General features: G+C 40.5%; 1 protein-coding gene and 1 non-coding gene across 3 annotated transcripts; both read right to left on the bottom strand.

Moving 5' to 3' along the window:
* Nucleotides 1-215: 215 nt before the first annotated feature.
* PSMA4 (proteasome 20S subunit alpha 4) lies at nt 216-14678 on the bottom strand. Of its 2 annotated transcripts, none has more exons than XM_061594846.1 (9): nt 14601-14678; nt 10547-10571; nt 9677-9719; nt 9030-9192; nt 7011-7088; nt 5212-5300; nt 4063-4193; nt 1581-1704; nt 216-576 (listed from the first exon to the last, which is right to left on the bottom strand). In XM_061594846.1, the coding sequence occupies exons 2-9, from the start codon at nt 10547-10549 to the stop codon at nt 422-424; spliced, it is 786 nt and encodes a 261-aa protein (XP_061450830.1). In that variant the 5' UTR covers nt 10550-10571; nt 14601-14678; the 3' UTR covers nt 216-421. The 2 variants fall into 2 exon arrangements, with proteins under 2 accessions (XP_061450830.1, XP_061450829.1); XM_061594845.1 differs by lacking the exon at nt 14601-14678 and adding an exon at nt 14080-14573.
* TRNAE-UUC (transfer RNA glutamic acid (anticodon UUC)) lies at nt 14135-14209 on the bottom strand. Its single transcript has one exon. It is a non-coding gene; the product is annotated as a tRNA-Glu (tRNA).
* Nucleotides 14679-16905: the final 2227 nt, after the last annotated feature.

Genomic DNA, 16905 nt, shown 5'->3' with positions numbered 1-16905 from the left:
GCAATCTGTGCTTTAGCTATCTTTGAAGGCTAACAGATCTGCAAGTACATTGCAGAGACCTATTTGTCTCTCTCTATCACTATTATCATTAAGAGGCAAAATATCTTATTGTTTCTGTTGACTACCCTTCCAAGCTTCTATTTTTCAATCCAAGTTGTTTCCCTTGACTAGGGACATATTAGATGTTACTGATGGAAACCAGAACTTTGACAGTATCATTTTACAACTTTTATTAAGTAATAAAAAACAAAGCTGAGAAGAACCACGAGAAATCAAAATACACTGAAGAAATGGGTTATATGTTTCATTGGTACAAAAGGAACTAATTCAACAAACAGCATTCCTGGCTTCTGCACTCGACCAATAAGATCTGTTATTAGTTTACTGAAAGAGGCCCATTCCCATCTTTAAGGTCTCTGGTTTATTTATCCTTTTCTTTTTGCTCTTTTTCTTTCTTTTCACGCTCTGCTTTGGCTTCTTCCTCTTCATGCTTCTTTATCAACACTTCCACTTCTTTTTGCTTTAAAACTCTTATTACTGTCTTTCCATTCTCTCTTGTCAGAGTTGCAATCTCGACTGAAACATGAAGAATATCAGTATTACATTTGAATCTCCAGAGCTACTTTATTAAGAGTCAGTCAAAGGAAACAGGTACAAGTAGCCCCTGCAAAAAAATATTACCAACTTCTATGACTGAGATATAACAGAGATTGCTTTACATTACTGAATTGGCAATGATTCAAAATCCACTATTGCAGAAATGCAATTAAATAATCACATGGCACCTAGCACAGCGCATTACAACTGCAACAGGCAAAACATAATGTGGTTTGCTAAGACCCTCAGGAATTTTTAAATGGTCTGTAGGGAAAAAAGATTCAAAACCACTGCACTACAACATGAGACAAGAAGATCTGATGGTGTCCCAGCAGCTACGGAAGTTCCCCATTTTCAGTAAGAACAAAAATACCAAGCATGTCAGAATAGTTTACAATCCAGATTTTTTTTTTCAAAAGTGTTCTCCCGTATTAAAACTTTTGAATGTTTTTTAATGTGAAAGTGATGTAAATTTGTCCTGTTTTACATCAAACAGAAATGTACTAATTGGGCCTCGGGAAAGCTGTTAAAAGAGGTGACAAGTTTCATTGCGGGGGAGCTTTCTATCCACAGATGGCTACTGCTACTCATGAGATAAAAAGATTTCAATCTTCCATAGCACCCAGATTATGGGTCTCTGCTACTGTATTTGTACTGTTTTTAAAGCCATCGTTTGTTATTTATTGTGTTTTTTTGTAACTTTACTTTTGGACATGAACTTGGGACATATGTGGAAGGCAAATATTGTTATTATTAATATCATCTGAGGCACTGTTAGGCCACTCATATTAACACTGTCATGCTATTCATATTATGGATGACACAGATTAATTTTTTAAGTGTGTCAATTAAAATGAACACTAGCAGAACACTACCAAATGCAGTATTTATTGAGCTGAGACAACACTTCTCTCAAAGGAAGGTCAAAACTCCATTGTGATGACATTTTAAATCTTTACATAAAAAGGCACAGTATTGCTCACCTTTCTCTGCAGAGAGTTTACTAACATCCATGGTTTTGTTCAGGACTTTGACAGCTAAAGCAAGTGCAGATTTCAAGGTCATTTCTCCCTCTTTGTAGTCTTGCTTTAACATGGACACAGCGGCCTGTTAAAGAATGTAAAAGATGACATTGCAGTTTTGTTGTGAAAGCATACGGAAGTTACTGTTGTACACTGTGACGTCCTTCCCTGGTTCTCCCTGTCAGGTTCCCACCTGCTTGTGGCTACTGCCTTTCACTAGGCACCACCAGGGATACCACCAGTCCGGACCGTCCTTTATATGGTTTCTCACTCCGCTCTAGCACAGATCTCACTAGATCCCCCTGCTAGGCAGCACCACCAGTCACATCCTATAACCAATACTCCCAGAGACTTTGCCTGAGTCTCTCTCTAGCTGGTTACTTTTGTGACTGCGTGCTTATGCTGTTCCCAGCCCCCTTGTATCTTTATAGATAACGCATACAACTCTGGGTTGCTCTGGATGCTTGAATTGTTATTATTCCTCCCTTCACCGCTGCCACCATTAGATACTGTTTCTGTTCAGCCTTGGTAATTACCTTTGCCCTCCCTTCTGGTATGTATATCCCTCAGCCAAGGATCAGGCCTTTGGTAAACCAAATAAGTATTTATTAAATATCAGAAATAACAAGATTAGTTTTAGAATGTTTCACAAGTGTATGGTTTCATCTATTCCTGTTTTGTACTTGACTTATTATTAATCAGAACTCCAACTCCCTCTTTCTCCACACTCCCAACATCCACCACCAAACACCTTCTTCTCCACCCTACTAACATCCACCCAGATTCAACTGTCATTCTTCCATTTATACTCCCAGCCATTCAAACGCTCAGCCAATCATCCAGCATTCTACTGCTCATATAATAATAATAATAATAATAATAATATTTAATTTGTGTGTCGCCTATCTGGCAGATAGCCACTCTAGGCGACGTACATTAAAATGGGATAAATACAATAGTATCAAATGCAGTCACATTAGTCTCAATAAATAAAATACTGGACAGTCATCAATACATTTATAAAACATTTACATTTACAGCATATAATAGATGACAAATCATGGAGATTAACCCATCCCAAGGATCTCAAAGGCCTGTTGAAATAGCCATGTCTTCAGGGCCTTGCGGAATACATCCAGGGAAGGGGCTTGTCGAAGATCAAACGGGAGGGAGTTCCAGAGAGTGGGGGCCACCACGGAGAAAGCCCTCTCCCTAGTACCCACCAACCTAGCTGTTTTGGTTGGTGGGACTGAGAGAAGGCCTTGCATGGCTGATCTGGTCGGGCGGCATAATTGGTGGCGGTGGAGGCGCTCTTTCAGGTAAACTGGGCCGAAACCGTACAGGGTTTTAAAGGCTAATACCAACACCTTGAATCGGGCCCGGAAAACAACGGCAGCCAGTGTAGATCAAATAACACCGGCATAATATGATCATGGCGGCGGCTGTTGGTAAGTAAGCGCGCCGCTGCATTCTGTATAAGTTGCAATTTCCGGGTCGTTTTCAAGGGTAACCCCATGTAGAGCGCATTACAGTAGTCCAATCGAGAGGTGACCAGGGCATGTACTACGAATGGGAGCTGTTGAACAGGGAGATAGGGTTGCAGCCTACGTATAAGGTGTAATTGATACCAAGCTGCCCGGCTCACGGCCGAAATCTGAGCCTCCATGGACAGCTTGGAATCAAGAATGACCCCGAGGCTGCGGACCTGGTCCTGTAGGGGCAACCTCACCCCGCCAAACACTAGGTCAACATCTCCCAACCCTCCCTTGTCTCCCACAAGTAGTACCTCGGTCTTATCAGGGTTCAACTTCAGCCTGTTCCTGCCCATCCATCCACTCACGGATTCCAGGCACTTGGATACGGTCTCCACAGCCCTCTCCGGTGAAGATTTAAATGATAGAGCTGAGTGTCATCCGCATATTGGTGGCACTGCAGCCCAAATCTCCTGATGATCGCTCCCAGCGGCTTTACATAGATGTTAAATAGCATGGGAGAGAGGATAGAACCCTGTGGCACACCACAATTGAGAGGCCAAGGGTCTGAAACCTCATCACCCAATGCTACTTGTTGACGCCTATCGGAGAGAAAGGAATGGAACCACCGTAAAACCGTGCCTCCCAATCCCAAACTCTCCAGGCGATCTAAAAGGATACCGTGGTCAACGGTATTGAAAGCCGCTGAGAGATCCAGGAGGACAAGGAAGGTGAATTCTCCCCTATCCAATGCCCTCCTCATATCATCTACCAGAGCGACCAAGGCTGTTTCAGTTCCATGTCCAGTCCTGAAACCCGATTGTACTCCCCCCTCCTCTTTCACTCCACTTACCATATGTCTTCTATATAAACAGCACTTACCATATTTACACTATAAGCAGGAACATCACATACACCCTCCTTACAAAATTGTTATGTTCAAGAATTGACATGAAAGATGATACACTTACAGCACTATTATTTCCAATGCAGGTTGCTTTCCATCCACCATAGTTCCCACTAGGATCACTCTGATACAACTGGAATCCATAGTGCTTATCCCAGCCAATGTACAGCAATGAAACCCCAAAAGGACGTTTTCCTGTTAAATACAAGGGTACGGGTGATTTAAATAAGTAGCACAATTTGCCAAGAGTCCTGCTTTAAAAGGGGAAAAGTCAAGACGAATGCAAAATCCTTTTTCTGTGAACCAGGATTTGGTAGATTGCTCTGTACTTCTGCTACTTAAGATAAGCTCCAAATAAATCCACTCTCTGGTTTCTTTCCAAGGTATGGGGGAAAACAGCAACACTGGAGATCTGTGTGTATGTGCTCATGTAGTTTCCCCCTTAAGTTTCTGTGAATAATTGCAGCACATCTACAATTTCTTACATAACTACTTATACAGAGTGTTCAAAGGATTGATCTTTCCACTTTGTTATTCTATCACAAATATTTACTGAAGACAAATACTTGAAATGCAACAGGTGGAAATGCAATAGAGAGAAATACAACAGAGGGCCCTCTTTAAGCCTTGTAACAAGGTCCACAAACATATTTCTCAATTGAAAAAGCAGATTTTAAATAATTTAAAATTATTTTAAATTTTAAAAAATAATTTAATATGAGCTCCTTGACACTTTTTCTATGCTCCAAAGAGAGGATTAAGAGCACCAAAGGCAAATTGTTCTGCTGGTTGGGCTGATGTATCTACAACAGATAAAAACTGGTCTGCCATTGTAAGTCAGTGCACGGCAGTGATTCACCACTTGAAGAAGCCTCCCATCAAGATGCTGCCACAAATCAGTGGCCACACAGGTACAGATTTAAAGCAACTACACGTGTGCACACTGACCATAAGGATGCCCCCTTTTCAAGAAGTTCTGCTTCAAAACCCAATTTTTCCAGCTGACTCATGGCTCTATCTATGACAGCAAACATAGAGCCTGCTGTCTACTCAGATTGCATTACAGCTCTTTGGAAGCAAGAATTAAATTCTTGGTGTTGGAAGTAGAGATCTATACTAGATTAGCAGGCTACCTTTTAGATTATAGGCCTTTATATTACTTGGCGTACACTATTTAAAGTTACTTTAATTTGGCAATTTAAAAAAATGTTACCTCCAAATTGTGTGTAAGCTTGCTTGATATCACACAGTGCTGTTACCAACTGCTCACAAGGAATTGGTTCTTGATACTGCAACAAATACCTGCAAGATGATTTTAAAGATTGTGAAGAAAACAAGGCCTTTGGGCTGAACAAGATTTCCCACTCTAAACCCAGAGCAACATTTTAATACCATTATTTTTAATAATATGATATTAAAAGGATTTTTTTAAAATCCAAATACGTGCAGGCAGGCAGGATGACCAGTAACAGGTCTAAACCTTTATTAAACTTTGTTCAGCATTTTTCAGCCAACTGGTTGGGACTCAAACTCGGATCACAAGTCAGCTGAAGGTCAGTCACAAACAAGGGCACAACCACTGGTTCCACTGTTTTGTAAGGTGAAACAAAGTAAAGAGGAAAAATTGGGGACATGGAGACAAATAAGGTGAAAAGAAAAAGAGAAAGAGAAAAAAAGAAAGGACCAATACAGTAGAAAGTGAGAAGCGGTTGAAGACCTTAAATCAGCCCATTTTAACTGTCCATTTTTGTCCAAAGCTGGATATTTGATATTGCTATGTTAGCAAAGGCCAGGTTGTCCTGCACAGTCCCTTACACTGTGGGGCGATCAGATAAATATTAACTATCCTTGAAAAATGTGATTCTATTTTTAAAGACTTCTAATGAAGCATGCCACAGACCCTTGTTTTAATGGATTATCATGCATTTATTTTGCGTTTCCCTACATAGTTTATTTTATTAATTTAACAAAATGTATATACTGCTGGAATATAAAGACCTAAGTGGTTTACAAATTTTAATAATTGATCTAAATTGGAGTAATTAGTTCATTACTCAAGAGTGATGAACCAAGACATTTTTTTAAAATTAGAGATTATTGCTGATCTATACAAGTTTGGTGGTATAAATATTAAACGGAAATTGTACAGCAGTACGTTTCTTTCATCAGGATCTACTTAACTCTGCACCAAGAAAACTCCTCATAGCTTCTCCTCTTCTCCACTTGGATAGCTCAGAGAGTTTGTTGGGCAAAACACTGAAAGGCAAAGCTTCTTAGGAATTCTTAGTAAGCTTTTGAAATGTGCTTGTGCTTATCACAAATACCACTATCTCGTTTTTGTATACGTTTTGTGCTCTCATATCACATCTTGTTATCCTTGTAAATACTATTTATTTAAGGCATTTATGTACCGCTTTTGCAGGCGGACTTCACAAAGTGGTTTACATTTATTTATTTATAAAAATATTTATACCACTATTCATAGAAAAAATTAGTATTAGTTGATATTTTGAAGTAGTTAGTTTTTATAAAAAAGACCTCTCTCAAATGACGATCAACTCCTTTGAACATGAAAATGTTTAATTCCAGGCAGCAAATTTAAAAATTAAATTTACACATTCCTACCAACACTGTTTTTCTTACTGTAGAATTTACTTATTAACACCTTTACAAACAAACACGTCTAGCAATTCTGACATGTTTCCGAGCTTCAGCTTGTCACAAATTTGTCTTTTAAATATTCCAACCATTCTTGTGATTTTACACTTCTCTCTCTCTTCTTCCCCACCCCACACAAACACCGATGTTTAGAAGTCAACTCAAAATGTATTTATTTTGCCAGGGTTCTGATAGTTAGCTATACATTTTATCTGACAGAGTCATTACATTCTATTTTCAAGGTCGTTAGTGATGTTGATCACTAACAATTGTTTTAACGTACTTGTATTGTGCTCTGGGCTCTGGCAGGAGAAAGGGCAGGCTAGAGGAACACAAATATATAAATAAACATACCTTTGCGCAATTAGCCTCAGTTCATTTGTTAGCACATTGGCATCTGAAGTAATGCCAGCTACACTGCATGCCATATCCCTGAAATATATTAAGTTCACTGTTAGACCATGAGCTTCATGTATTATTCTACAAAGCAGAGATGACATTTCATAACACCATCACATAATTAGCTCAAGCCATGGCAGCATCTTCAGTGCACACAGTAATCATTCGGTAACAGTTTGCTGATCATATGATTTATCACATGGCTTGCATTAATACACCATATGCTTCCATGGGCATTAAAACTAATCCAGACATTCTCATAATGAAACGCACAACTGGTCTTCTGCAAATCATTAGATAACTGATTTCCCCTCCACAGGTCACCTCTGTTGCTTTTCAGCAATACAGACAACGGTCACAAACATTTGTCAGAAGTTAACTAAAAACATAAGCATGAAAAGTCCAAATATGAGCCACTCCAAAGCAAGGGCATCTGACTTCAGAATGGTACATGAAGAAATAGCTGTGACACATAAGAATTGGGTGTGTGCTCTTACTGGAGAATGTAGCTGGACATATACAGGGCTGCTAGATTCAGCTCAGATAGGGTATGTAGGAGGGAACATTTAAGAAGATGCACTGTAAACTACTGCAGAAGTGTCAGAGGGAAATACTTCATCTGCCAAAATTTCAACACAGAAACAAAGGCAGAAAGCGTAGAATTTAATACTGGGTCTCCCTCCTAAAGCTAGAAAAAGGAGAGACATTCAGAAAGCCTGTCATCTCTTGGTTTCTCAGACTAATACTACTCCTAGAAAATTCTTTGGAAACAGCTGCTATGGGTATTAAAAACTGTTTTGCTGTATCTGCTTTCTAGACAAAAGTGCTTTGTGGTCCCAGTTGTCCTCACTGGTTTTTACTAAATGCTTTTCTTGCTGAATTCAAGATGGATATAAGATATCTGCTGCTCCAGCAGAAGGAAATCAAAGTAATCTAAGGAGTGGACTTAGGAAATGAGAGAGTAGCAAGGGACGATATAAATAACTGATATGGAACCTAAACTAAATATTTAGGTGTTAATTTGTTGGTGTGGTAAAACATCCCCTATCAATCCACCCCGGGGGGGGGAGTTATGGGTTCATATTGATGCATAAAAGAGTAACAGCAAGAACTATAGCAGAGATGTATCTATATCATGGAAAGGTCATCAGCTAAAGATATGACAAATACAGGATACAAACACCAAATAAAATGCACAGGAAGGAAGACATATTTAGAGTCTGCAGAGATGAAATAGACAGAGATAGACAGAAAATATTACTGTGCCAAGTTATTGTGCTCTTTTCAAAGCAGAACAAATAACAATTATGGGACTGGACTTTATGAAAGGATGCCTGACTGTAAAAATCTGCATGAAAAATTCTAAACACCAACAAGAGCAAAGCCTTCAAGAAGCCATGGGAAGACTGATAAAATAAGAAGCCACTGTTCACATTAGGGAAATCAAATACAGAATATTTTTGTTGAAATATATGGCTCTTCCTGAATGTTTCCATATTATATATGTACAAATTGATGGCAAAGATATATATCAACTCACTACAGAAATGAATATTGGCGCAATATTTGTACTAGAAAGTTGTTGTTGTTACTAGAAAGCAACTATTGCTATAATATTAGCCCTGAAAGATAGAGACATCTGTACATGCAAGCTGAAAGGGTGAAGGAATCAAAGTCAAGATCTAATAATTTGAACTGATAAGAAAACAGCAAGCTGCCTTATACTGAGGCAAACATTGGTCCATCTAGCTTAGTACTGTCTACATTAACTGGCAATGGTTCTCCAGGATTTCAGGAAGGGTCTCTCCCCAGTCCTACCAGGGATCAAATCTGGGGTACTGAACTACAGCCCTTCCCCTGCAACATTTATAACTGGACATTTTTTATCTTACCAAATTTAAACAAATTCCATGAAAATTTAAACTGTAGAATTAATCAGATGTTCCTAAATTCATATAAGAATATCCAACTTACTCATTGAGCTTGTATATTTTCTCTGAAAAAAATACTTCATCCAGAAGTTTGTGGATGTTGCGCCTTTCTGCTGCCAGCAACACTCCATCATTTGCTAAGATTCCTAGGCAGGTGCCTGCGTGTCCAATGGCTTCCATAGCATATTCAACCTGATACAGGCGACCTAAGGTGAAAACACTGGTAGTTTAGCCAATAATTTAAACTCTATGCCAGAGTCACACAAGCACAAAACTTTTTCGTTGGTGTCCTGGGATTTAGGTAGTCCAAACGAACAAAATGTAAAGGGTGCAATCCAGACTTCCCATGAGCAGAGCTCTACTCCGATGCTCTGTTGGGGGAAGGTGGGTTGACAATGACATTGTTCTGAAGAATGCCCCAACCCTCTGGAGCAGCTTTTCAGTGAGCATGGAGGCTGCAGGAGGAATTGGCAAAAATTGCCAACACACCCTTCCTCCCATTGGGGTCTTAGCTGGACTGAGGTCTCTTCCACTAACAGGAGTCCTTCCATTTACAGAGGTCTATGTCTGAATCTAACCCACTTTAATCAAGTCAGGTAGAGGAACATGATCAAGCTATATACGAAAGACTACCATTTTTAGAAATGTTAGTGCAAAATAATGATGTAGGATTGTATTGAATGGTGTTACCTTCTGGGGAAAAGATTGTAGTTCGGGAATCATATCTTCGAGACTGCAAAGAACAAGATATAGTTTAAAAAACCACTCAAATAATGAAATGTAGCACCCATAGTGCTTAGAAATATTATTTAGGTAGGGACCTGTTAAACTCATCCCTTGCTTCTGAACTGTGTCCCAAAATACAGCCCATTTATTTTTTTATATATACTTTTTATTTTTATTTTTTTACATATAGAGCAAATAATACAGCGAATATACATACAAAGTGAGATACATCACTGTACTTAAAACAAAGAAAGGTTAAGGAAAAGCCAATGCAACAAAACCTGTGTTGGGCTATCCTAATGATATGAACTAAATATCCACCCATAACAATACCCTAATGCCCCACTTTGGGTTATGTTTCCATGCGTGCCAGTAAAAAATATTTCTATGTATGATCTTTTTGCTGGGAGAGAAGCAATTGCGAAAGAGGGAATGGGCAGCCAACTCTTATTAGATTACTATTAGATTTACACAGACGTGTTGTCTCCTGTGTTTTAGGCACATGGAATTGCTATAAAGAAGCACATATTTATTACTTTCACAATAGCCTTGATTTGAGATATTCTTACTAATGAGCAAGATTTTATTCTGCATACATTTGTACACCTATCTGCATACCTCTTGGTTCCTCCTGTTAGGGTTAAAGTTACTGATTATTCAAAAGCTGCAAAGGGGTCAGAACTTCACAAACAAGCAACACCTCCCACCTACAGACACCCCTCCATTCCATTAGCCATGTTTTCAGAGATGCTCGATCCTCAGTCTGAAAAACTACTCCTGTATTCATTTGTAACATATATAGCCATCTTTCACAGAGCTAGAACAGAAACTCACCATGGTGCTTCTAGGCTGTACTATGCTGTAAAAGAACACAAAGGTTGTTAAATGGATTTTATTCCATAGCATTATCACACACAGGATTGCCAGCTTTTCTTTTCTTTTTTTACTGGCTGTGCTCCTATGCCCTTCACAGAAGCCCATCCCACAGAAATTAAACAGCTGAAGCTTTCCCCACCATCTCTCTATGTCAAGAAAAGCTTCACCTGCTACATTTCTGAGAGACAGCTTGCCATTAAAGACACAGAAACAGGGCCAGTAATAAAACTGGCAACCCTAAAAGGATTTACCAATGATATCCTACATTTACTAAATGCTATGTTTAAGAAACAGGTGAAATCAAGTGAAGAGTTACTGTACAGTAACAGTCAGAAATTCAAATTTTCTAACATTAACATAGGAATCTAGGAAAGGACTGTGTGGGATACCTTAAATACTAACAGATTTATGGCTTAACTTTTGTGGACTAGAATCTATATCATATATGAATAAAAAGGGGAGAAACTGTCCAGCTACATTAAGTAATTACTTTCTAGAGGAAGGAAACATGTGAAAAGACTCAGTCTACCTACCCCACTTCCTGACCTGGAAACTCTGCCCCATCCCAGATATAGGGATGTTCTGTTTTTACTAGGGTTGCGAAAGCCCAGAAAACTATGAAAAAATTTAGGGAGGGGATTGTTTCCTTCTGTTTCTCCCCTGAATTTTCCCAGTTGTTTTTTAAACAACAAGGAAAAGGGGGGGGGAACAGCCTCCTCCCATATTTCTGGGTTTTTTTTCAGGCCTTCACATCTCTAGTTTTTACTACTTCACAATCATGCTTTAGGACCAAGCACTGACATACAAAACAGGCTCAAGGACCATGCTTTAGCTAGCATTAAGCCATGGCCATAATAAAAAGCATATGTTGAACTATGCAGAGATCGGAATGATTTAATATGAAGACATTCATCAGTATAACTATGCCAAAATGCTGATAACAAGAACACAAAGCATCTTCAGAGGTGAGGAACGTTAAAGGCTATATCGAACAAGGTCCATGAGCGAGTCGACTCCTCTTCTTCCCTTGCAGCATACCGTGTGCCCCTGATATCTGCTCTGGAGGGTTGGGGGACCTTCCATAGCAGATCTGGAGGAAGCTAGAGGAATTGTACAGGGTAAGAGCAGGGAAAGCCCCAATGCATGAGCAGAACTCCACTTATGTGGCATTGGATTCAACTAGTATTATTTCAGAACATACCTTACTCCAGAATTAGAGCTGAATCACACATTAACAATTTGCCAGAAACCTGCACAGCACTGCTCTTAAGAGACACAATCAACATCACTTTCATTATCAACTATCTTGTTTACATTACCCATGTTTCTTAGAGGGAGCGAGTGTGAAAGCAAAACTAGAAACACATACCCAATATCACTTACTCATCAAAGCCTTTTCCTCACACATTAATGTTGTTTAAGAGTAACAAAAGTACATCTAAATACACATTTATGGGTGAAGCAAGAATTCTCAAATCTGTTTGCAACTATATGGAACTGTATGGTATCCAGTTACTCCAAATGAATGAAGACTAATAACAAGTTTACAATAATTTGCACATGGTATAAGAGAGAGCTTCCATTAGGGAGACTTGCAGCTTATCCTGCAGATGTTTTCACTGAGGTCAATAAGATTGAGTCCCAGATAAATGCAAATAAGATTGTAGTTTAAGATCCATAACAGAAGAATAGTGAATAAACTCATAGCTATAGAAACCTACATTAGGCTGCAATCCTATGCACACTTTTGAGGGAGTAAGTCTCACTGAGGACTTGCTTGCAAGTAAATATGCCGGATTGTGCAGCATAACTGGTAACTTCCCAATTTTTTACTATGCTCTGAAGTTTGGAGTGACAGATTCCAGAAAAGTGGCAAGCTAATTAATTTCTACTATTTCTCCCAACCACGTATCAGTAGCTATAGAATTAATAATAGAATTGATATGACAACTAAAAAAATCACAACAGTGATATTTCTTTTGTCAAGTAACAATTTTCTTTCCCGCTTTTTAATTTTTCCTTAACATTCAGCCTGATGAAGACTTTTGTTGAGCTCAAAAGCTTCACATTATTTTGTGACATTTTCGTTTGCCCCAATAAAAAGGTATTACCCTATTTTTATTCCCCCTCCCCCATTGGACCAACCAGGGTCCCTGCAGTTTTTGTCAGAATTGCAAGGCAAATCAAGGTTTTTGGAAAGATAACCATGTAAATCTATGGCAGCCAATACAACCAAAAATCTTGCAATACCAGAATACTGAAAACATTTATTATAGGAGAATCTTCTGTGGATGAGAGCCCACTGCATCAGAGATATGAAGCAATGCCAAGATGTCTGATACCATAAACACTGCTGTTGTGAATGGCTTCTGTGCATAATTTACATACATTTGAGCTTTAACATAACTGTCACAGTCTGTATTTTTTGCATCTCATTTCTGATCTCCATTGTTTATATTTTTTTTCTCTCCCTCCGCATCCATGTGTATGTATGGACATATATTTTGCCAACTAAGGATAATACTTTATCCTTTTGATGAGATGGGCCTACAGTCCCAGGGTATGATCTCAAGGCACATAAGGCCACCGCCTTGCTGAAGCAAAGCAGGTCTGGGTCTGGTCAGTGTCTGGATGGCAGACTTGTTTTTTGTGTTTTAAAATTTGTATATTTGTTTTTATTGTTTTTAACTGCTGTAAACTGCCCAGAGAGCTTCGGCTATGGGGCGGTATATAAATGTAATAAATAAATAATAAAAATCACAGGTACACTGCCTTTAAGTTCCATGATGAAAGAAAGGTAAAATATAGATGCAAGATGATGATAACGATTAATAATGTTTTATTATTATTATCATCATCAACAACAACAATAAATGTTGATGCCATAATAAAAGTGTTAGCCTTGAAGCTTCCATAAGAGTCCTTGTTGTTTTAGGTGTATGAAGTGTTATTCTTCACACTTCATCACAGCCTTTATTTAAGTATGTGATCTCATAGATAAATAAACACAGCTACCAAGAAAAAAGTCAGTAAGTTTGCTGTGGTGGTGGGATGGGTGGTATAATAAAATGGTAAGGAGTGTGGAGTGGTTTACACCCTAAAGCAGGTATAGGGAACGTTTCGCTCTCCAGATGTTAATGAACTATAACTCTCATCATCCCTGACCGTTGGCCATGCTCGCAACATCTGGAGAACCAAGGGTTCCTCACACTGGTCCTAAAGGAAGATGGTGAAGGGAAACAGAATACAGATCTCTCTCCCTCTCACAGACAACTAACAAGAAAGCCAGACCAAATGCTCCTGGCAATGGGATGGGGGGGGGTGTCAGAGAGACAGAAGAGATAGCCACTTTTATTCCCCCACCACTGCAAAACTTTTCAACAATATTATAATGAATGAATAATACAATAAGCAATGCAATAAGCAAACACAGAACGCTGCCTTATACCAAGTCAGACCATTTGCCATCTAACCCAGTATTGTCTACCTACACTGAGTGGCAGCAGTAGTCCTGGGTTTCAGGCGGTGATCTCTCCCAACCCTACTTGGAAATGCCGGGAATTGAACCTGGAGCCTTCTGCACGAAAAGCAGATGCTCGACCACTGAGCTACATCCCTTCCCCAAACAGGCACAGATACAGCGTTCATTACTGTATCTCCGAGGGAACGCTACACCTGTTGAATTTCAGCCTACCACGCATCTATTGAAAAAGCACAGAAGCCTTTGCTAGGGGGAAGAATAAAGGTGGCCCTCAGTCTGCTACTTCTCCAGGCCTAGCCTTAGAGAGACAGGCCGAGGCTCTCTCCTCTTGCCCGGCGCCTTGAGCTCTGACGGTGCAAAGTCATCCCAGAAACAGGAGGCGGCCCCGCTCGGCGGAACGCAAAGATGACAGAGCAGCTCCTTCCTCCGTCTGCTGGAACAGCTCCGGCACCCCCACCACCATGAGGGGGACACAATCCGGTGCCGTCCACGGCAAGGATAAGCCCCTCTACCCTCATCAGGTTCACTCACCCCTTCCTCCGTCGGTTTCCAAAAAAAAAAATGGCTACCGCGCGCCTGCGCACTACACACCAGTGAGCGGGGGGGGGAGGCGGGCATGGAGACTAAATGCTTAGATTGCCCGTTCTCGTCATCTCTTCGCTTCAGATTTCCGGGTTGTTTTAGACGCCATGTTTCTTGTGGGCACTGGGTGAGTCAGTGGCTCATAGGAGGCAATGAGGGCAAATCAGGGCAAGGCAGATGCGATGTTGGACTACAATTCCCATCATTCTTGACGATTGGCCATGCTAGGTGGCGCTGATGGGAGCTGGAGTCTCCAACCACTTCAGACAGACCACAAATTTCAAATCCCTGGATTAAGTTGGAGAGTCGCTGTCACCTTATCCACCTCAAAAAGGTGAAAAAATGTAGAAGCTCACGGTAGATCATACTTTTTCGAACTCGGGCCTTCTTCGATGGGAAAAACGTCCTTATTTATTTTTAGTAAATTAAGTTGTGCTACAAATACAAATATACATTAATTTATGAGCCCTATAAACCCATCTGTTTCGTACATATTCAGATTTTTGGGGAAGACACTGAGGTTGAAATAGGATGACTTTCAAACTAAGGGCACAATCCAACTTGTATTTGCGCTGGGTCGGGGACAGTTGGATGTGGCGGGCCCCAGACAGGCTCCTGGGGCTGCTCCTCCTGGTTCAGCCGGGGGCCTGCCCAATGGAGAGCCAGCGGAAGGCCCGAAAAGGGGGCATTTCGGGGGCGTTGTGGAGGAGGAACAGGTGGGGGGACTTACACGTCGTTCTCCTCAAATTCGGAGCATTTCCGTGGGTCCTAATCCAGGAAAATTTCCACCGGTCAATAGGCTAGTGGAGTAAAATAATTTCCATAGTGGTTGACGGGGAGCGCTTACTCCCCGGTAGAGGTATTTGCGGGAGCCGGCTCCTGATTTCCAGGCCCCCATGTGGCTCCCGACTGAGCCAGCATTCAGCCGGCCCGGTGGCACCCGAACGGAGAGTGGATGCCGTGGACCTTTCCCCCGGCTCCTTCTCCACCGACCTCCCCTTCCGCTGGCTTCCCCTCATTTGAAAAGCTCTGTCCGGTGTTAGCTGGAACACTGCCATGTGGCACTAAAGAGAAAATGTATAATGAAAAAATGGGATGGAGATCTGCATAAAATTGTACATGCAAATTTACGTGTATACATTCAAAATTGGAAAATCAATACTATAAACAAAACTATGGTACATCTCACCATAGTGGGCAAGCCTGGGACCAGATAACCTGTGTGCCAGTTGCTGTTGATGGGCAATGTCAGGAGTCCTGCTCTCCTGCCTTAGGGGTGTCTTTAAACTAGACTTGGACTGGGCAGGCCTTCAAATAGAGGGTTGTCCTCTGTAAAGTAGGACACGTTGCCACAGTGTTTCCAACAACCTTGCAATGTAGTCTAGCGGCATTATTTAACTGTTTGATATTGTATTGTTTTCATTGTTGTGAGCTGCCTTGAACTTTAACGAAAAGGTGGGTAAAAATACTTTTAAAACTTGTTTTACTTATTTCTCTCCATATTATAGGTTGGGTGGGGATCACAACTGTTCTGTAGCAAAATCTCTACCTACCAGATGAGGGCAAAGACTGATAGTGGGTAACCTTGGGTTAGTCAGTAGCTTGCAGGGTTATAAGCCAACTTCAACTACTTGGACAAAGGATGGAGTAATAAAATAAGACTTCCAAAATATTTATTTATTTATTTAAAGTATTTTCTATTCTGCTCTCCAGATTAAAAAGGCTCCCAAAGCGGCTTACAGTGATGAGTAATAAGACAGTCCCTGCCTACAGGCTTACAATCTAAAAGACAGGACACAAGAGGAAAAGGGGTTGGGAGGGAGGAGAAAAAAAGCAAACCCAGGCATTAGTTCTTCTAGTTACAAAATTCTTATTTTTGGCAGGATGTGGGTGGGATTATAATAATAATAATAAAATTTTATTTGTTAGTCGCCTATCTGTCCGAATTAACGGACACTCTAGGCGACTTACAGCAACGGATTAAAATACACTATACAAACAAAACAAAACACAATCATCAATTAGTCTAAAACATCGGTTAATACATCATAAACTACTCCATCCCAAGGATCCCGTAGGCCTGCCTGCATAGCCAGGTCTTTAAGGCTCGGCGAAAACCCATCAGGGAGGAGGCATGTCGAAGATCAAAAGGGAGAGTGTTCCAGAGGGGGGGGGCACAACCGAGAATGCCCTCTCTCTGGTCCGCACCAGCCTAGCTGTTTTGGCTGGCGGGACCAAGAGGAGGTCCTGTGTG

Source organism: Rhineura floridana, chromosome 14, assembly GCF_030035675.1.
Source record: "Rhineura floridana isolate rRhiFlo1 chromosome 14, rRhiFlo1.hap2, whole genome shotgun sequence".
Lineage (NCBI taxonomy): Eukaryota > Metazoa > Chordata > Lepidosauria > Squamata > Rhineuridae > Rhineura > Rhineura floridana.
The sequence above is the reverse complement of the archived record's forward strand: the minus strand, read 5'-3'. Positions and strand labels throughout refer to the sequence as shown.

Excerpts from the sequence above, each read along its gene's own strand:
- PSMA4 (XM_061594846.1), bottom strand. Across the intron at positions 4,194-5,211 it reads AGCTTACACACAATTTGGAG|GAAAACGTCCTTTTGGGGTT; the intron begins GTAACATTTTTT and ends TGTATTTAACAG. Across the intron at positions 1,705-4,062 it reads GCATTGGAAATAATAGTGCT|GCCGCTGTGTCCATGTTAAA; the intron begins GTAAGTGTATCA and ends ATTCTTTAACAG.